Raw genomic sequence first — 22,441 nt, 5'->3', positions numbered from 1 at the left:
AACCAGAGAATTGAATTTTGATATGGATTCTACCGATAGTAAACTGGGAATTTAGACAATTAGTTGATTTCTCTGGATCTTGATGTTTTCATCTGTGTTGGGGAAGCTATTTGCATTTTGGATGAGACAGTTGTTATTTTGTATGGACTGTCCTATTCTTTGTAGGACTTACGTGTACTGACTAATGCCAGTATGGTCCTCTGTCATGTAACAGCCTAAAAACATCTTCACACATTTCCAGATATCTGTAAGGAGTAGGGGCAAGGGGCATTGTAGTCACATGGTTAAGAACTACTAGATCAGGCCGGGCACAGTGGCTCCCTGTCTGTAATCCTAGCACTCTGGAAAGCTGGCACATCATTTGAGCTCAGGAGTTCGAGACCAGCCTGAGCAAGAGCGAAACCCTGTCTCTGCCAAAAAAAAAAAAAAGGAAAGAAAGAAATTAGCTGGACAACTAAAATATAAAATAAAATAAGGCTTGGCACGGTGGCTCATGCCTATAATCCTAGCACTCTGGGAGGCCGAGGTGGGCGAGGTCGAGGAGGTCAGGAGTCCAAAAGCAGCCTGAGCAAGAGCGAGACGCCGTCTATAATATAAATAGAAATTAATTGGCCAACTAATATATATATAGAAAAAATTAGCCAGGGATGGTGGCGCATGCCTGTAATCCCAGCTACTCAGGAGGCTGAGGCAGTAGGATTGCTTGAGCCCAGGAGTTTGAGGTTGCTGTGAGCATGGCATTCTAGCCCTGGCAAGCCCTGGCAGAGTGAGACTCTGTCTCAAAAAAAAAAAAAAAAAGAAAAGGAACGATTAGATCAGTTCAATACAAAAATTCACCACCAAAATTCTGTGAATTTCATGCTTTATGTAGCTAACATTCTGGGGCTTAGTACTAGAGACCCTGACCCAGTTCTCTACTGGCTGCCCACTCTTGAGATTTTTTTTAGTCGCAGATAGTTGTGTTTTTTTTTTTTTCCAAAATGTTTGGGCATTTTCTCATATGATACATGATATGTTAATGAGTGGTAGAAATTTTCTACTCATTCTTTTTTTTTTTTTTTTTTTTTTTTTTTTTTTTTTTTTTGAGACAGAGTCTCGCTTTGTTGCCCAGGCTAGAGTGAGTGCCGTGGTGTCAGCCTAGCTCACAGCAACCTCAAACTCCTGGGCTCCGGCAATCCTCCTGCCTCAGCCTCCCGAGTAGCTAGGACTACAGGCATGTGCCACCATGCCCGGCTAATTTTTTATATGTATTAGTTGGCCAATTAATTTCTTTATATTTATAGTAGAGACGGGGTCTTGCTCTTGCTCAGGCTGGTTTTGAACTCCTGACCTCGAGCAATCCGCCCGCCTCAGCCTCCCAGAGTGCTAGGATTACAGGCTTGAGCCACCGCGCCCGGCCTACTCATTCATTTTTTACTTACCTACACACTGTTGTCCCTGAATGTGTCTCCTGTACTCCACTATAATAGGTTACCCAGATGGGGTTTGTATTTGGCCTGTCATTGAGTCATTTAAGGCTTTATCTGAATGTAAAAATTGTTTTCACAGACTCCTAGGGAAACTTTTGCATAGACCGCCTAGAATCTGTTTCTAATCTGATTGTTTTATGATCCCTGTAGAAAGGAAAGCTGACAAAGGAAAACTGTAAATATATTTCTGTCCCTATGAGGGGTCAGAATATCTCTAAAGTATATATTTACCTCCTAGTTTCTCGATAGAAATGACATGTCTATCAATAATTTTGAGAAAACAGTTTATATTTCTGACTTGTGTTTTTAACTCCTAAAAGGTAAAAAAAGTCAATTGTTTCAGCTTTATTTCCTTTTATACTGTTGAAAGATTTGTAGTCCCTAGGATATTTCCTTTCTATGTGACCAAAATGCTCTTTGAAAATAGTAGAAGGCTTTTTATTCTTAGCCCTCTTTATAAAACATCTTAAAATATAACAGCAGGGGGAAATGCAAATCAAAACCACAATGAGATATCACTTCACACCTACTAGGGTGGCTAGAATAAAAAGGATAAGGCAATAACTAGTGTCTGGCAAGTATAGAAAACACTGGGATGCCTACATTGGTATAGGATTGAAATAGTATAGCTGCTTTAGAAAAGTTTGGCAGTTCTTCAGAGAAGTTAACAGAGAGGTCACTGCAGTTGCACTACTAGAGAATCGAAAACATGTTCACATAAAAACTTGCACACAAGTTTCATAGCAGGCAAAATCTGAAACAATCCAATGCCCATCAGCTTGTGAAAGGATAAACGAAATGTGCTAGATCCATCCAATGGAATATGATTCAGCAATAAAAACAATGAAGTTCTGCATTTTACAACACAGATGAACTGTGGAAACATTCTAGGTAAAGAAGCCAGTCACAAAAGACCACATGTTATGATTCCATTTATATGAAATATCCAGAATATATAGCAAATAGAAACTGCAAGTAGTTTAGTGCAATAGTTTAGAGATGCTTATATATGAAGAAAATGGAGACTGCAAGTAGTTTAGTGGCTGGTTTGGGGAGTTGGAGGGAGGAGAAGGAGAAATGGGGGGGGTGTATCTATCTATAATAGCATATGATATTCCAGCAGCTTTTTAAAAAAGAGCATTGAATTTCCAGTTAAATCAATATTAAATAGGTTAAATAGAAATTTAAGTTATAAATAACATAGACTTTAATGTTTGGCCACTTAGCAAGAAAGGACTCAGATGCATTTTTGTGGTATTCAAAAAGCAATTTTTTTTTTAAGACAAGGTCTCACTCTGTTGCCTGGGCTAGAGTGCCATGGTGTCAGCATAGCTCACAGCAACCTCAAACTCCTGGGCTCAAGCAATCCTCCTGCCTCAGCCTCCCGAGTAGCTGGGACTATAGGCATGTGTCACCATGCCTGGCTAATTTTTTCTATATATTTTTGTATTGGCCATTTAATTTCCTTCTATTTTTAGTAGAGATGAGGTCTCCCTCTTGCTCAGGCTGGTCTCGAACTCTTGGCCTTGAGGGATCCTCCTGCCTAAAAAGTAATCTTTTGAGTATGATAGAATAATGAAGCCACCTCCGACCTCTGAATATCTTGCCCATGTCTTTCCCACATGCTGTTATAACTGGAAATCTTTTGGGTACAACATGTGCAGGAATAGGCAATAGGAATCATTCTATCAACCGATTTATTTCCTTGTTCTGGGCTACTGTAGGGGAGGGAACTGCTTTTGGAGCGCTAAGTTTATTCTGGAAGAAGGCAAGATGCTGAGAGATCCAAATAGTTACTTACTAAAGCCCCCAACCAAGTCATGATCTCAGTGAATTTGAGTATAAAAGCAGCAGAGTATGTATGCATGACATTCTCTTCAGTTACTGCTGAGAATTGAGTTAGTTCCTCCCCCTTGGATATTATTTCATGTACTGTTTACAGTAATCAGCAGTGTTGGTTCAACTCTTTTGTTTAGTGCTTGGTAATTCTTGATAATTTGTAAGGAAATCATTTTACTGCCCCAGCCCCCAGTCCCACTGTAAGATCTGATGTCTTAGGCCTTGCAAGAAAGACATAAAAAATGATCATAATTCGGCCTCAGTTAATAATAAGAAAGGCCAGCAATGGTTACCAGGTAGATCATCTATAACCTGATGAAGCTCCAAACCTTAAAGGATCTAACAACAGTTTATGCAGCAGCCCTGCATATTTATTTACTGGGAAAACCTGAATCAACATATCAGTGCTCCAGCCCTCAGAGGATCTGGATTTTACAAGATAAGGACGATCCAAGTACTGAGATTAATTAGATTACGAAGTCAGAGCGGGATTAGTGGCTTGTTTGACCTTGGCTTGAGAGTTTCGTTGACCTCTTTATAACCTCGAAAAGGTTAAAAGATACGTGAAGCCAGGGGAGAACTGAACAGATGATCACAAAAGAAAAATGGGTTGTCATCTATTCGGATCTTACTGTACTGCATATAGTTCTGGTGACACGTTATTTTCATTCTGTGTTAGAATGAGTTATCAAAAGCCTATAACTTAAGCAAGGGGCATTTGTTTCTCCTCTTAAGCATCCACACCTCACTAGGCTGGGATTTCTGGACCCTCCACATTCTTTTTGGCTGAAGTAGGTTTTCATTTGGAGTTAGATGTGGAGGAAGGAGCAGTAGAAAGCTTATTATTATAGAATCAACCGGGAAACTCTTTAAATTTATTAGGTTGAATTTTAGGATATTGCTGCTACTTTACTATTTTTTATCTTAACAGGGAAAAAAAAGCAGTTTCATCTAGTTCAATACATGTGGCTCAGATCCACCGGACACTAGATCAGGAAAGGCTGTGTATAAAACTTAAGGAGAAGGCTGAGTATGGTGGCTAACAGCTGTAATTCTAGCTCTCTGGGAGGCTGAGACAAGAGGATCGCTCAAGGTCAGGAAATCAGCCTGAGCAAGAGCAAGACCCTATCTCTACTAAAAATAGAAAGAAATTTTGCCCAACTAAAAATATATACAAAAAATTAGCCGGGCATGGTGGTGCATGCCTGTAGTCCCAGCTACTCGGGAGGCTGAGGCAGGAGGATCGCTTGAGCCCAGAGGTTTGAGGTTGCTGTGAGCTAGGGCTGGCGCCAGGGCACTCTAGCCTGGGAAACAGGGGGAGACTCTGTCTCAAAAAAAAAAAAAAAAAAAAAAAACAACAACAAAACAAAACTTGAGATTCCGATAGGAAACTCTTATTAAAGAAGTAAGTGGCTTGAGGTGAGCAGAGACCACTCACTGAGTGGTAGGGAAGTTTGCTGCTTGTACTTTCATATGGTTTGCCATAATGGAATAGTGTTCTTAAAATTTTGAATTTTCCCATACTGGGACCTTGCAAAGGCTTTCTGTGCCCACGATTCTCTAGGGAAAGCCAGGCACTCAGTGTAACCCAGCCTTGAGAATGTCCCCTTCCCATGGCTCTGGCTTTAAACATACATGACTCTTATAGCAGTGTTTGTTACATCAGTTTAACTTCAATTATCTTTTAACCTATTTATTTTAAAATTTCAACATACTCCATTTAAAAATGAAATACAATGAATGATGTTAAAAACTTTTGATTACTGAGAAGCTTCCTTGAAGAGGTTGGGTATCTCGTAAAGTCACAGCAGGTGGAGAGAAGAGTTGAAATTCTGGGTCCTTCCCTCCGCGTTTTAGTCAATATTCACCATACTTATTCATAAATGGGTAAACAGAAAGATGAGTGGGTTGGTAAATCAACTTTGACTTTTAAAGTGGTAAAACAGGCCAGGCGCCATTGCTCACGCCTGTAATCCTAGCACTCTGGGAGGCCGAGGCAGGTGGATCCCTTAAGGTCAGGAGTTGGGAACCAGCCTTGAGCCCAAGAGCTAGACCTCATCTCTACTAAAAATAGAAAGAAATGAATTGGCGAACTGAAAATACATAGAAAAAATTAGCCAGGCATGGTGACACATGCCTGTAGTCCCAGCTACTCAGGAGGCTGAGGCAGGAGGATCACTTGAACCCCTGAGTTTGAGGTTGCTGTGAGCTAAGCTAATGCCACGGCATTCACTCTAGCCTGGACAACAGAGTGAGATTCTGTCTCAAAAAAATAAAATAAAGTGGTAAAACAATTATACTTGCTTTACAAAGGGTAGGGAGAAGACTCCAAATTGAAAAAAAAGAAACAGAAGAATCTGACTGTATTTCAAATGAATAACAACCACATTGAAGGTGGGGGTAATGGGGAAAATAACCCAATTATTTATTAAATATACATATTGGCTGTACACCTTAAGGTTAAAGATAAAAAACTAAATACAGAATTGTACTTAATAGGTTTGCTTTTTATAATGGTAGTGGTTAGCAAGTCTCAAACTAATGTGCATTCTTGTATTGACCACATAAATGTGTAATGGATAATGAGAGCTAGGATTCTCACCATCAAGGAAGGAGTTAGAAGTATGCAAAGGAGAAGGCTAGAATTAGCCCAGTGCTCTTAGATTGGAATTGGAGCTATGAGTATGGACTTGAATTAATCTACATATATTTTAATATATGTAAATGATGTGGAGAAATAAATATGGGTATGAGCGTACTCTGGGACCATTTCCACACCAAAATAAATAATAGTGTGATAAATTATAAACCATAGAATAAAATATAAATTTGTAATTCAGTACAGATGTAAATGAATAATTAATAAACAGGGCAGAAAGGAAAGATTTTCTGCAGAAAAGTCAAACTGAAGTGGAAAACCAATATGCTATCTATAAAAGCAGTGATGAGGTTACCAAGGCATTGTTTGGCAACCACATTAGTAATGATTTCTTCAGCTAAGAATCACTAAATGATGTTAAAACTGGTAGTTTTGATGAGAGATGAGATATTTATATAGTTTCAGAATATCTTTCTATAAGATACTTATTAGTTAAAAAAGGGCAAACGGTAACTCTACAACAGAGAAATTTGGCAAATGATCAGAGTTAGTATCACTAGTAACAGGACAAGAATGACATCCTGTGCCTCTTGAGCAGAACAGAAATCTCATATATCTCTGATATTCCTGCCCAAAATGTGTAACCTGCATCTAAACAAGAAAAAAATTAAGTAAACCCCAATTGAGGACTATTCTCCAAAATAAATATCCTGTACTCCCCGAAAATGTCAAGGCCACAAAAGGTAAGGAATGAAGCACTCTTCCACATTAAAGGAGACCTAAAATGATGGTGACCAGGCCAGGAGCCATGGCTCATACCTGTAATCCTAGCACTCTGGGAGGCAGAGGGGGGAGGATCGCTCAAGGTCAGAAGTTCGAAACCAGCCTGAGCAAGAGCGAGACACCGTCTCTACTATAAATAGAAATTAATTGGACAACTAAATATATATAGAAAAAATTGGCCGGGCATGGTGGCACATGCCTGTAGTCCCAGCTACGTGGGAAGCTGAGGCAGGAGGATTGCTTGAGCCCAGTAATGTGGGTTGCTGTGAGCTAGGCTGACGCCACGGCACTCTAGCCCGGGCAACAGAGTGAGACTCTGTCTCAAAATAATAAATAAAAATAAAAAGATGATGACTAAATGGTATGTATGATTCTGGATTAGGTCCTCAATCAGGAAGACAAAACAGATGTTCTTGTTTTTAAGAAATCAAACTGAAGTACAATGTGAAGAGGCATCATGTTTGCGACTTAATCAGTTCAGGGAAAAAGCTGTGTATATAGGTCTGTGTTGGGGGTTAGGGGAGCCAGGGAGATGGAACGGGGCGGGGAGGGGGCATGATAAACGTGGTAAAATGCCGCCATCTGGGAAATCTGGCAAAGGTTATACAGGGATTCTTTGTACTGTGCCTGTAATTTTTCTATAAATGGAGGCCTAGGTGGGAGGACTTGAGGCCAGGAGTTTGAGATCAGCCTGGGCAGCATAGTGAGACCCTGTCTCTACAAAAATATTAAACAATTTACTGGGCATGGTGATGTATACGTATAATCCCAGCTACTCGGGAGGCTGAGGCAGGAGGATCCCTTGAGCTCAGGAGCTGGAGGCTGCAGTGAGCTGTGATGGCATCATTGATCTACAGCCCGGGTGACAGAGCTCGACCCTATCTCAAAAAAACAAAAAACACAGCTGGCTGAGAGCTTTTTGCCAAGAGGTATCTACTGTTGGTTGTGCTCTGGCTTTGCCAGTCCTCTCTAGCAAAACTCTTACTCTGCCTCTCTCCCTCTTTATTTTGTTAACTCTTTTGGATTTTATGAATTATACATATTTGTAAATATTTCAAGCAACACAAAATTGTAGAGATGTCTCCTCCCCCCTCCACCAAGTTAAACATTTCTGGACTTACACAGATAACTAGACATGCATACAATACGTAGGTATATAGAGGCTTCTCTCCCCTCTATGTTCCTGCTACTAAACACTGTTGAGTATCTTTTTTTTTTTTCTTCCTAACCTATCCATGGACGTCTTTCTCAATGTGTAAAAGTATAGCTCTGCCTCATTCTTTACCAGTTTTTCTCTAAATAGACGATTCCATTGTCCCTAAGACTCATCAAGGGCTAAACTAGCTTTTAAATGGTAGAACCATTTGTAAGGACACTGGGCTTAGCTGCTAGCTGATAAAATTAAAGTGCTCTGGGTTTTTTGCACCAAATAAGACTCTCAGGCTTACGCCAGTGACAGGAGTTAGGAGCCCTCCTCTCTCTCGAGAGGCTGTTATGGTGACTCAGCTCCAGCCACTTCCATTTTCTGTGTCTCTCCACTCAAAGGTGAAATCCCCAGAAGAGGAAAACATGTTTGGTCACTTTGAGCAGCCTCTGTCCCTTTCCCTAGGCAGCTGTGTGCAAGGACAGGCAGGATGCAGAATGCAGAATTCTGTGCGACAGTGGCCCCTGGGTGCCCCTCCCAAAGAAGGACCGTCAGAGCAGCCTGGGTGTCACCCTGACGTCTCTTCCCACAGCTGCTCTGATCGTTTCCTGTCTGGTCTGTTCCAGGCTCTTCCTTGCCACCTGTAGGGTGACCCTGGGCCACCATGATTCTCAGATGTGGTCCCTGCACAAGCCACATTACCTGGGAATTTGTTACAGATGATCATATTATTCCCCCGTCTTGAAAACTTCATGGTTCAGCCGGACACACACTCGAGAGTCCTCACTCATCGTGGCATAAAAGGTCCTTTGTGATCTCAGCCCAGCCTGCCTGTCCAGCCACCCCCCTCCACCCCCCATACCCACACCCTCTCTGCATCCTGTCCCACAGCAGTTTGCTGAGCCCTTTCCTGGACTGCCACCTGGTGAACTCCTGTTCCATCCCTTCCTCTGTGATGCCTGCCCTGTGTCGCCCCCCACCCCCCAACCAGGCACCTTCTGCTTTGCAGGAAACTGCCCTGGACTGTCAAGTATACTGGACTAAAAAAAAATACGTTATTTGTTGACAGTGTCTTTTATCTCCCAGAGTTTGCCCTTAGGGAGGGAATTGAGCCTCTTGATCAGGGGTCCTCAAACTTTTTAAAGGGGGGGGGTGGCAGTTCACCGTCCCTCAGACCATTGGAGAGTGCGGTGCACATTCCACGCATGGGCACTGTGGGCCCTGGACAAGTCGGCTGCTAAGCAGGACAGGCAGCGGTGGCAAAAACATCCAGTGGGGCCACACAAATGTCCTTGGTGGGCCGTAGTTTGAGGACGCCTGCTCTTGATCTTATGGAACCTGGGTGGGTTGAGGCTGCTGGCTGTCCCTGTAGTCAGTCACATTAGGCTGTAAGTCACTGTGTATCCTCAAATCAGTATGCTGATAGGCAAAAATTTTCCCTTCTGGTCCTTGTAACGTTTGCATTGGGAAGAGAAAGGTTGAAAGGTTCTGTCATTAAGAGGGAAGAGTTTTGGTGGATTATAAGCAAGAGAGAGGGAAAGGTTGATTTTTGAAAGGCACAGATTCCCCTTCTACTTAGCACTTGTCTTATGCTGACAGCATTTAACGTGAAGTTACTGTAGGCAGAGAAGAAACTTATTATGCTTTAATTAAAAGCACAAGGGATTTTGTTTCATGTCTCCTTCCAGTCTTCCTCTTTCTCATCTTACTACTTTCTCTTTTTCCTGTATTCCTCTTGACTTCTCTTCCTCTTCCTCCTCCTCATCCTTTAACATTTCAGTGTTTTTGGTTTGGCTAATCCCTATGGATAGAAACTTAGCCCAGCAGGATATTGATTACCAAATATGGCATTGCTGCTAAAGATGTTAGAGGAATGTGGCTTGAATTCTAAGCCTCTGGCCTCTGAGTAAGCTGCCAAACAAATTAGGTCATTTTAACTTCTAAGCTTGCTTTTTTTAAAATAAGGATGCTGGAACTTTGATTTGGAACATGATGTTGATGTTATTTTAGCTCAAATGGGAGGAGGGGGAAGAAGAAGGGGGCAGGGAGTGGGGGAGACTCAGTTCAGCATGTTTTAGGACCTGAGCCACCAGCCCAGGCTGTGGAAGATGCCAGGACATGGTGGTGGAGCCTTGGTTGATTCTGGAACATCATTGCAAGAGCTGAGGCATAGAATGCAGATGTGCAGCCTCACTATCTCAACATGGAATTTCCAGGGAATTACCAGTGGTCCCAGGATACCCTGTTCACTGGCCTGGGCCACGGCACTCACGTTGCTGTGAGCTCAGATTTAGGAAAGTTGCTTCTTCATGGAAAGGCTGGTCCAGTTCAGTGCCAGGCAGGTTGCTGCTCTGTGTGTCTGATGTGAACCTTCAAGTACCTTTTGGTGATCGCCAGGGCCTGCACTTGGACCCCAGCAAAGACTGCAGCTCTGCAGGCCCATATTTGGAAATATTTCTTCTGTTGTGACATTAGCTTTGTCAGGATGAAATGCTCCTAAGTGGAAGCTGATAGAAGTAAATACTGCTTCAGGGCCGGGCGCGGTGGCTCAGGCCTATAATCCTAGCTCTCTGGGAGGCCAAGGCGGGTGGATTGCTCGAGGTCAGGAGTTTGAAACCAGCCTGAGCAAGAGCAAGACCCTGTCTCTACTATAAATAGAAAGAAATTAATTGGCCAACTAACATATATAGAAAAAATTAGCCGGGCATGGTGGCTCACGCGGTAGTCCCAGCTACTCGGGAGGCTGAGGCAGGAGGATCAGGCAGGAGGATCGCTTGAGCCCAGGAGTTTGAGGTTGCTGTGAGCTAGGCTGACGCCACTGCACTCACTCTAGCCTGGGCAACAAAGCGAGACTCTGTCTCAAAAAAAAAAAATACTGTTTCAGAATGCAGTCTCATTTTTTCCTGATATATGTTTTTGGCAAGATGATACTGAGGTTTCCCAAATTAATTAATTAATGTGTGTGTGTGTGTGTGTGTATACATATATATATATATATATATATATATATATATTTTTTTTTTTTTTTTTTTTTTCCAAGACAGAGTCATACTCTGTTGCCCTGGCTAGAGTGCCATTGCATCAGCCTGGCTCAGAGCAACCTGAAACTCCTGGGCTCAAGCGATCCTCCTGCCTCAGCCTCCTGAGTAGCTGGGACTACAGGCATGCGCCACCATGCCCGGCTAATTTTTTCTATATATTTTTAGTTGGCCAATTAATTTCTTTCTATTTTTAGTAGAGACGGGGTCTTGTTCTTGCTCAGGCTGGTTTCAAACTCCTGACCTTGAGCGATCCTCCCACCTCCGCCTCCCAGAGAGCTAGGATTACTGGTGTGGGCCACCTTGCCGGGCGGGTTTCCCAAATTTAAACAAACAACAAAAAAGGACCAGTTAAAGATTTCTTTTTCTGTTTTTTAAAACTGACGCCCCTTGCCACTTTCTTGCATTGGTTAGGTCTACACGGGGTATCTTTCCCCTGCGTTGTTTGTTACTCTCTATTGGTTTTTCTTCGCAGAGCATGAATGAATCTGGTTCACAGAGAAATTCCACCCCCTCCAGGACCTCTGTGGGTCAGGGCTCTGTGAGTTCTGTGGTCCCTCCCTGAGGACCTCTCTTCCAGTCCCCTTGTTTCCTCTTAGTGTCATCACCATTCAGCCGTAGGCTCTCCCTTGCATCCTTGAAGCTGAGCCTGTGATGTTCAGAGTCATTTATCCTTCCTTCCTTTGTTGGAAATTGTCCTTATCTTTCTTGAAGCTAATTAAGAAGAGAGGAGGGCACTGAGGCACTGAGTTCTGTGTGTGTAACATGTACGTTCCGGACACACCGTAAAGACAGACATGGGACCCGAGTCTGTTGTTGACACACATTCATGCACTGTTCTGAGATGGCTTTCTTTTTTTTGGAGAGGCAGTTCTTGCCATGCTGCCCAGGCTGGTCTTGAATTCCTGGGCTCAAGCGATCCTCCAGCCGGGCTTCGGATGTTTTTTGACACTGTTGTTGGGGTCTGTAATTCATAGCATTGATCGTAATTATTGGAAGGTTCTTCATTATGCTTGGTAACAAAGGTTTTCTTTCTTTTCTTTCTGTCTTTCTTTCTGTCTGTCTGTTTGTCTGTCTGTCTGTCTGTCTGTCTTTCTTGTCTCACTCTGTTGCCCAGGCTAGAATGCCGTGGCGTCAGCCTAGCTCACAGCAACCTCAAACTCCTGGCCTCAAGCAATCCTCCTGCCTCAGCCTCCCAAGTAGCTGGGACTACAGGCATGCACCACCATCCCCGGCTAATTTTTTCCATATATTTTTAGCTGGCCAATTAATTTCTTTCTAACTTTAATAGAGATGGGGTCTCACTCTTGCTCAGACTGGTTTCGAACTCCTGACATTGAGCGATCCTCACACCTCAGCCTCCCAGAGAGCTAGGATTACAGGGTGAGCCACCACACCCGGCCAAAGGGAAGGTTCCAAGATAGACTTGTCTTGCCCTAAATCTTGTCTTTCACAGTGTTTGCGATTTATTTTATTGAACATGGTTTGTTTTAAGTAAACTGTAACTACAAATAGGGTCAAAGGTGATTGAAATTACCATCTCTTTGGCTGATATAATCCTTTGCCTTTCCATGTGGCCAGTAGACCAACTCTAATCAAAATCAGGACTTTACTACATAAAGATATTTAGATTTTATATAAGTTTATAACTTAACTGGAATCAAATGATATTGATTATATTAAAATTTTACCATGGTTTAATTCTTGCCTTTCAATTAACATGGAGTTACTGATATTACCTTTATAAAGCTCTGCAGTTAGAGATGCGAATCTTTTTCTCCATTTATAGATAATGAAACTAAAAGCATTGACGTCCTTCGTTCTGGAAACAGATGAAAAAAATAAATAAAAGCATCGAAGAATTATGTTCTTCTAAATCAGAGTCCAGCTTCTTAAGATTTTAGGTGTCAGATTCCAGTATTGCACAGGTCTTTATATTCTTTCATTCTCACTGATAATCATTAATCTCACAGTTTTTACCTGTGCTAGGCATGTGCTGGTTCGAATTTTAAAACTTGGACTAGAAAGTTTTTGTGCAAGAACAAAAAGGATCATTGAAAATTCGTGTAACTGAATTTTTAAATTAAGTAAACTAAATCCCCCCTGACTTGCTGAACACGTGGTGTTGTGGGTTTTTGTATATTCCATGTTAAGTAGTGAGAACCAGAGCTCTTGGTGACCTTTCTTTCTGCTAGGCCAGGGTTTACTGGTGTGTTTATTTTGTCACCATTCCGGTTTGACTCTAAGGAAATGAAAACATCTTCCATTTGTTCTTTGTTTCCAAAGGGCATCCGCTTCGATCCTGAAATTCCGCAAACACTACGACTAGAGTTTGCTAAGGCAAACACGAAGATGGCCAAGAACAAACTAGTAGGGACTCCAAACCCCAGTACTCCTCTGCCCAACACTGTACCTCAGTTCATTGCCAGAGAGCCATGTAAGTTGATCTACTTTTCATTTTGAAAAAAATAAATAACAGGAATTGTGTTCATGTGTTGCATATGAGATCATACCGTGGGACACAGAGCTTGGTTGACTCTTATTTTCCATTTCTGGGAAGAAGTTGCGTATTCTTGCTGTCTGAACTCTGAATACAGCAGTCTTGTTGGTAATTGGCTGTCTCAAAAGATGGTTCAGCTTGAGCAGAACCCTAACTTCAGAGTTTTATTTGATGTGCTGTAGATTTCCTTAATGTGATACTGACCATCGTGTGCCTCTCTATACCTTGGGGTGTAAACCTTTCTTTATGCCCCTGTTCTTGAACAAAAAAGTACTAGTTATTAGCACTCACTCTACTCCATTTGTTGCACGACACTAGTTGTATGGCTTTCGAAAAAATAGTGTATTAAAAGAGAAAGAAGTAGACTTTAGGAACTTGGTTCTATTTTTGAGAAGAGTTTGGCTATAACTCTAAGGGAAAAGGTAAACACATACAAAAAAAAAAAAACGTATATATTGAGACAATCGGTCTAAACAGCTAATACCAGTAATACTTTAAAGGAATTTGGGGGCTTCCTGCTTTAAATTAATTGGGTAAAGACACTGACTAATTGCTCAACAAATCTTTTACCCAACGTGAATGAGCTGATTCTGTTAACTGTCCAGGCTACAATTTCTGCCTTTCATTGATTAACTTTAAAAGGTTGTCTTGATTTCCCTTCTCAAGCTCAGTCAGTGGCAGAAGTGAGGCATGAGACAGGCCTTAACTTTTCCTGTCATTAGGGAGCCACACGTGATTTTATATGGCAGGGCACTTACGGAAGTCCTAGTGACTTGCAGTTATTTGGAATAATTCTGTCCTATCGTTTTTGATCTTCTTTGCAAGCCACATGATTGTGATCTTCTTCCTGCTTTCCCTGACAGTACATTTCAACTGTTCTTTTTGAGACTGAAGGACACGTGGGTTCCTTGTCCCCTCCCATGTCATGTGCATGTCAGATTTAATCAGGTTGTCATGGAAGTCAGTCATTGTGTAGCTCAGTCACTCTTGAGAAAGGCCTTGTCAGTGGAAACTAATAGATAAGAGTTTCTCCCCCAGCATGTTCTAAATTAAATTTTTCTATGAAGCCAGAAAGAAATTATTTTGTTCTTCTATGTTCCATTTTTCTAGGGAAACTTGAATCCTTTGTTTATCTGCGAAGGAAATCTAAACAAAAGTTGTGCCTTTGTCGTGTGGTTGTAGTACAGGAGAATATAGGGACATGCCTTACACGGTTGTTTGTCCCTATAGCATCTAGCTTAGTGCTCTGTATCTATTTAACAAATATTTGTTACTGTGAGTGGAAAAATTGGTACTTGAATCTGGCTCTTTTTAGGATTATAGAAGCATTTGTATGCCTCTTTATTTCTTTCTGAAATTTCTTCTCTCTGTCAGGACATCAGAAGACAGTACTTTTAGGATGCCTGATTTTCAAAAGATAACCTAGAATGAGTCTGCGTTTTTAGTGAATTTGTCAACCTCAGACCTCAGAGTCCTTTGAAATGATTAATTCAGGCAGGAAGTATAATGCTAGTGACGCTTGATCCTGTAAGTTCTTTTGCCAAATGCTTTGCTTTTTAGGACCACAGAACTTTTTCTGAGCCTTTTACAACAGCTCTGTGAAGTAAGTAGCCAGGGAGGTGACAGGCAGTTGACGACATGATGGACACAAGCAACAGAGGTGAACAAACTTGGCATTCACAAGTCCCTGAAGTTATAGGACGGCTAGAAGTAGAGCTTAGAGCTCTGCTCATCTCCCTTGCTTGCATACAGAACAGCTCAGAAATGGCCAGATAGTTTCCATGACAGAGTCAAAACTTGCCTGGGTGCTTATAGCAAAACAAACTTGAAGCTAAAAAAAAAAAAAAAAAAAATTGGTGGAGCATGGTGGTGGCTCATGCCTGGCATCCTAGCATTTTGGGAGATTAAATTGGAAGGATTGCTTAAAGCCAGGAGTTCAAGACCAGCCTGGGCAACATATTGAAACCCCATTTCTACACTAAAGATAAAATTAGCCGGCATGTTGTTATGTGCCTTGTAGTCCTAGCTACTTTAACGGTTGAGGCAGGAGGATTGCTTGAGCCCAGGAGTTCCAGGTTATTATAGTAGGCTATGATCACGATACTGTACTTCAGTCTGGGTGACAGAGTGAGATCCTGTCTCTTAAAAAAATAAATAATTTTTTAAAAAAAATCCAAGCAGGTAGCAGTATATTCTTGAAAATAATAGTTAGCGTGATTTCTCTTAATATAGCTCCTTTTTTACGATACAGGGGCCCACCCTGATGAAAGCAGGACCACTGTGATTCAGATCACCCGTATCATGCAGTATTATTCCCTCTGGGAACGTGCCTGTCACATACACAGAATCAGTGCTTTCCTGGAAGCACACTGCAGACTGAGAATACTGTGGTGGGTCTACACTGGCAAATCCAGTTGCTGCGTGGTACCCATAGTTGGTACTCAAAGTGGTCATTTTAACCACTTGGAAGGCGTGGACTACGATGGAATCATAGAATTTGGAGGATTGATAAGGCCCTAAAGACTTCTCTGTTGTAGACCATGAGACACAGACAGAGAGATTTTAATCAATGCTGCTTCTTGTTAATGTTTTTATGTGGTCATGGCAGAAAAGTTCTCACTGCTATCACTAAAGGAAGAATGTTCTATGATTTGATTACACAGCAAACATTTACTTGAACCCTCAATTCTCCATAAATACCTGAACTTGGTGAACTTAAACGAGCACCCTGTGTGATTGTCGCCCTTCCAAGAGCTGTCAGCCCAAGGACTTGGTGGTGGTCAAAGTTGGTGGAAAAACTTGGCCCCACATAAAGGGCATAAAAGAGATTTTTCAACTCAGTCTAGATTGCCTCCAGATCAGACTGCCGTGTTTGCTGAGCACCCACTCTGTTTGTGCCAGGTGTAAAGAATGAGAAAAAAACCAGGTGTTGCAGCTTGCCAGGGTAGGTGGTGGCCTTTGGTGGCCTTGGCTTCAGACTGAAGGTGTCAGCGAGAGTTCTTGTTCTGCCTATTATGGACAAGCTTAGTGACCATTAAGAAAAAAACATCTAACTTTTCTATGCTCTTGTTCCCTTGGTTATAATATAGCAATAATACTTTCTTTACATGATTGTTATAAGAGCTAAATAAAATAATATTACAGGATTGTGTTGTGGATTAAATAGGTTTAATATATGTAGACCACTAGGCATGTGTTAAGTACAATCCCGATTTTTATTTTTAAAACATTGGGTTATCTTTCTTTTCTAATAGTTAAAGCGAGTATTAATCTTCTGAGACGAGTATGTGTGTGAGTATAGCCAGTTGTCTATGCAGTTTAGGAGACAGGATGAATTAAATGCACATACAGTCCCAAGAATGTACTATTGTCTTCCCAACTCAGTTTTCATTAATCAGATCATAAATATGAGCTGCTCCTCTTACTTCCTTGTGTTTAATAAAATCTGAAAAGAACTGTGTGTGTGAAAAATTCTAAATTATGTAAAATTGTCCCGGATTATACAATCGGTTTTACAGGCAGGTGTGTTCTGTAGTGTGAGCTCTCTGCTTTAGAGAAGGAAAAAAGGCAAGTCACTGTCTCTGATTTTTGTTTTTTGCATCTTACAAAGTGCTCTGTTGCATACGCTGTGCTGTGTATTTTGCATGAATTCTCTCCTTGGCTCCTCCATAGCACTGTTTTACAGTTGGAGAAACTGAGGCCTAGAAAGGTCTAGTAACTTTCTTGCGGTTAGTTACACCAAGTGTCATGGGCTGAATTGTGTCCACCATAAATGCACGTGTTGAAGTCCCAATCCCTGGTAACTCAAAAGGCAACGATATTTGGAGATGAGGTTTTGTTTTGTTTGTTTGTTTTTTTGAGAAAGAGTCTCGCTTTGTTGCCCAGGCTAGAGTGAGTGCCGTGGCGTCAGCCTAGCTCACAGCAACCTCAAACTCCTGGCTCAAGCAATCCTGCCTCAGCCTCCCAAGTAGCTGGGACTACAGGCATTCGCCACCATGCCTGGCTAATTTTTTTTGTATATATTAGTTGGCCAATGAATTTCTTTCTATTTATAGTAGAGACGGGGTCTCGCTCTTGCTCAGGCTGGTTTTGAACTCCTGACCTCGAGCAATCCGCCCGCCTCGGCCTCCCAGAGAGCTAGGATTACAGGCGTGAGCCACCGGGCCTGGCCTGGAGATGAGGTTTTTAAAGAGAAGGTTAAGTTCAAATGGGGCTTTTAGGGTAGGGCCCTAATCCAACATCACTGGTGTCCTTATAAAAAGAAAGAGAGACACTAGGTACACGTTGGCGCGGGAAAGGCCACATGAGGGTATAGGATGAGGCAGACATCTGCAAGCCAAGGAGAGAGGCCTCAGAGAAACCAAACCTGCTGTGACACCTTGATCTTGAACTTCCAGCCTCTAGGACCGTGAGAAAATAAATTTTGTTGTGTAAGCCACCCAGTCTGTAGTATTTTGTGAATGGCAGCCCTAGCAAATTATATCAAGTGCATAAATTTAAATTTTTTTTTTTTTTTTTTTGAGACAGAGTCTCACTTTGTTGCCCAGGCTAAAGTGAGTGCCATGGCGTCAGCCTCGCTCACAGCAACCTCAAACTCCTGGCCTCAAGCGATCCTCCTGCCTCAGTCTCCCGAGTAGCTGGGACTATAGGCATGTGCCACCGTGCCTGGCTAATTTTTTCTATATATATTATTAGTTAGTCGATTAATTTCTTTCTGTTTTTAGTAGAGATGGGGGTCTCGCTCAGGCTGGTTTTGAACTCCTGACCTCGAGCAATCTACCTGCCTCAGCCTCCCATAGTGCTAGGATTACAGGCATGAGCCACCGCGCCTGGCCATAAATTTTGACATGTCATTTGCTAGTTTTTAAACTTTGGTTTTGGTATTTAAGGTCTCTGTGTCGTAGCTTTCTCAGCTAAAAGTGACAGTAATAATTGTACCTATCCATCATGTTACAAGGATTAGATTCATTGATATGTATAAAATTTAGACAATGGCCACACATAGTACCCAGCGAATTTATTAATACGTGTATATAAAAATGTATATGGTTTATGTGCCTCTTGTCCCTCACAACTATGAGGCTTATGGTTTTTCAGTATTAGTATACTTAGCATCTAACACCTGGAAATATATATGGGATTTTTTTTTTTAGATGCCACAGATTTTTTTTATGCTTTTCTTTTGTTCATAATTGCCCTAATCCCATCAAGTGTGGAGAGAGGTGTGCTTCAGGGTGTTTTAAAAATTTACAGTGTTATTGAGGTGTGATTGGAATATGATACAATGTGCATATTTAAGGCACCTGATTTGGTGAATTTGTTATACTATAATACATACGGAATTTAATTCAATAAATGTTCTTGGTGAGTTTAAACTATTTGCAGTATACCTTATTATAATAGTTCCCTTGAAGGCAGAGGCAGCCAACTCTTAATAGAGCCTTTACTCAGATTAGACAGGTCCCCTGCTTTTAAATTCAGTTGTTGTTAAGTAAATAGCAAAAGCCTTCTGAACTTTGCAGTAATGCACATTCCTATATTCCAACTCAGCAAATCTGATTCTGTGAGTCTGGGCTAGGACTTTGATTCTGTGTTTTGAAAAGCTCTTTGGGGGAATTCTGATGCAGAGTTAAGTTTGAGAATCGCTGATAAACTAAGGAATTGTAAAGTGAAATTCTCCTTCCTACTCACATAATTCTTCTCCTTTGTCCTTGTACCTCTCCTCCTTCCCTGCTCCCAGACAAAAAAAAAAAAAGCAAGCTCTATGAAATTGCTACTCTTAAATACCTGGTGTGAGCACATGACCCTGGGGTGAATAATCAGGCCACTTCCTTGTTTGCCTGCTGTGCCCTTGGAATTCCCCAATGTGTGATACTGACCTGGCTTTTCTAGAAGTGAGTTTTCTGTCTCATGTCTGAAGAAATTTCCTTTGGGAATGCCTGTTTCAAGCAAGTGCCTTCCCGGAGAAAACAGCCAGCAGATGTGAAATCTGTTCACTTTCTCCTCTGTGGGACAAAAGTCATTGGGACCTTGTCCGAAGCTCCCTGTGCCCATGGGATAGAGCCACATGCCTGCATTTTCCAGGGCAGATGGGGAGAAAGAATGGGAGACAAAGAAAAGACATAATAAGGTTGCAGGTGTTCTGAGGATAAGACTTTTACTCTGAAGAGTAACTTCTTGGGATTTTTGGGTTTTATCATATAAATGTTTTTTTTTTCTGATGATCACAATTTCACATGCATCTCAACCTGCTTTGAGGACAAAATTGTGCTGGCCAGTGAGATTAAATGGCCTGGTAGGGCCAAAAATAATGCATGGGCTATCGCAAAGCTTAGCTCAGTCTCTGAGCTGCTTTTGCTGTAAGGCACTGTGTATTGACTTAGCACAGATACTGTGTTAGAATTCGAGCAAGAGGATTGGGGGCAAACGGATGTCTCCCTTAACTGTCTTATGTTTCAAAGGAGCTGAAACTAGCTCCCAGGCTGCTTGGATTCTGGCAGTTGATTGAATGTTTCATAGACTTTTATGAATGGATGGAAGGAAAGGAAACAAGCAGTTATTGAACAACTACTCTATACCCTTAAGAAGTATTTCTAAGGAAACTGAAACACCAAGGGTATGAGTAACTTTCCCAAAGTCACATAGCTCATTTTAAGGTCTAATTGTCTTTGAAACCCATTGCTGATCTTATAACATCACATTGCCAGACTTTTACTCCACTTCTTTTGGAAGTAGCCCACAGGTGGCCCAGGTTGATGTACAGTGGCCCTCTCATAGCTCATTATAACCTGGAAATCCTGGACTCAGCAATCCTTCTGCCTCAGCCTCCCAAATACATTGGACTACAGGTGTGCAACACTGCACCTGGCTAATTTTTAAAATGTTTTGTAGAGAGGAGATCTCATGTTGCCCAGGCTGGTCTTAGACTCTGGGATTCAAGCTATCCTTCCACCTCAGCCTTTTGTGCACAGCCTATAGCTCTTTTTAAGATACTCCTTAGGAGGTACTTAACTCACTCAGGTGGCTGGGTGGAGTGGCTCACACCTGTAATCCTAGCACTCTGAGAGGCCGAGGCGGGCGGATTGCTCCAGGTCAGGAGTTTGAAACCAGCCTGAGCAAGAGCCAGACCCTGTCTCTACTATAAATAGAAAGAAATTAATTGCCAACAAATATATATAGAAAAAATGAGCCGGGCATGGTGGAGCTCGCCTGTAGTCCCAGCTACTCAGGAGGCTGAGGTAGGAGGATCGCTTAAGCTCAGGAGTTTGAGGTTGCTGTGAGCTAGGCTGACGCCACGGCACCCTAGCCTGGGCAACAGAGCAAGACTCTGTCTCAAAAAAAAAAAAAAACCCTCACTCAAGCTTGTGAAGATGTATTTAGGGGCCCACGTCGTATTTAAAGACAAGATTTCAGAGTTGGTCAGCTATGTAGTTAGAAAAAAAAAAATCAAGCTTCAGTATAACTTTAAAACATCAGATTTGGCCGGGCGCTGTGGCTCACGCCTGTAATCCTAGCTCTTGGGAGGCCGAGGCGGGCGGATTGCTCAAGGTCAGGAGTTCAAAACCAGCCTGAGCGAGACCCCGTCTCTACTATAAATAGAAAGGAATTAATTGGCCAACTGATATATATATATAAAATTAGCCGGGCATGGTGGCGCATGCCTGTAGTCCCAGCTACCCGGGAGGCTGAGGCAGAAGGATCACTCGAGCCCAGGAGATTGAGGTTGCTGTGAGCTAGGCTGATGCCACGGCACTCACTCTAGCCCGGGCAACAAAGTGAGACTCTGTCTCAAAAAAAAAAAAAAAAAACATCAGATTTGATGGCAGCTTGCATTAACTATGACATGTGTTGACAGTTCATGTAGGGAGGTATTTAGATCAATCAAATGGAAATGAAAATGGGCATAGGCGGGAAGGGCAGTAAGACAGCCCTGGTTTGTATAGTCTGGGATTCCAAGACCCCATCTGCATACTCCTTGAGACAGGTACAGTATGAATATCACGGCACAAATATCACAGATTTATGGTTAAACAGATAGTGCGCCTATAGGCAGTTCCTCTTGTAATGTCCCAAAGGGCTCAAGAGAAAACAGTAGGACATTTTTCACTTATAATTTTCAAAGAGGTTGAACAGATGAGCAAAAAAACTTTGCCTGCTTTTTATATAAAGGATGGGATTGAGAGACCTAATCCTATCTGCCTCAGCCTCCCAAGTAGCTGGGACTACAGGCCTGCGCCACCATGCCCCCAGCTGATTTTTTTCCATATATTTTTAGTTGGCCAATTAATTTCTATTTATAGTAGAGACGGGGTCTTGCTCTTGCTCAGGCTGGCTTCGAACTCCTGACCTTGAGTGATCCACCCGCCTCAGCCTCCCAGAGTGGTAAGATTACAAGCATGAGCCACCGCGCCTGGCCTGGAGCGGATCTTAATAAAATCTCTTCTGCAAAGGACAGAATAGACTACAGTAGAGATAATTATGAAGGGATCTGCCTTGCAATTTATTGTTGATACGACCGGAAATGCCACTGGGAAGGTACATTGAGAAAGACAGCCTTGTCACCCACCCTGCCCTGCAATTCTGGGGGGAAACCATAGTAGGAAGGCAAGTCAGAGAAATGACTGTTGGGAACAGTAAAGGAAGGAGGCCAGAAGTGGGGCGTGGGGCACAGGCAGGTGATGGACAGCAAAGTGTGTTACCTGAGCTTGTGGCTTGTGCCCACCTGACGCACTTACCCGCTGCCTCAGAGGAAGCTCTGCGGTGAGGACTCTCTCCTTGGGGTTCTGTCCCTGCCATGGACCACTCCCAAGCTCACAGGAACATGCCAGTGATTTCCATACTTTGTATCTCGGCTTCATAATAACTCTGCACACTCTCACCATTCTGCACCACCATGCGTGTGCGGGCCAGGTGGCCACTCCAGAGAGAGATTCGTCTCAAGAGTCAGGACATATATTTGGATAAGAATACCAGGTGCCAAGGCCCTTGGATATTCTGAGAAATAAAAACAGGAAATAACTAGGCAGGAAAATGACTTGAGCTTGGGAGTTCGAGATCCCATCTTTATAA

At 42.3% G+C, this 22,441-nt stretch overlaps 1 protein-coding gene across 2 annotated transcripts in view; it reads left to right on the top strand.

The window, feature by feature from the left end:
* Positions 1–22,441, top strand: part of RBPMS (RNA binding protein, mRNA processing factor) — a 181,907-nt gene that overhangs the window by 99,856 nt on the left and 59,610 nt on the right. For both annotated transcript variants that reach the window (XR_012914675.1, XM_012784141.3), the window contains exon 5: positions 13,159–13,309. Coding sequence is in view for 1 of the 2 variants with exons in the window: in XM_012784141.3 (XP_012639595.1) it covers positions 13,159–13,309 (151 nt within the window). In the remaining variant the exon portion in view is untranslated. The remainder of the gene's footprint in view (positions 1–13,158; positions 13,310–22,441) is intronic.

Source organism: Microcebus murinus, chromosome 24 (genome assembly GCF_040939455.1).
Source record: "Microcebus murinus isolate Inina chromosome 24, M.murinus_Inina_mat1.0, whole genome shotgun sequence".
NCBI classification, from domain to species: domain Eukaryota; kingdom Metazoa; phylum Chordata; class Mammalia; order Primates; family Cheirogaleidae; genus Microcebus; species Microcebus murinus.
The sequence above is the reverse complement of the archived record's forward strand: the minus strand, read 5'-3'. Positions and strand labels throughout refer to the sequence as shown.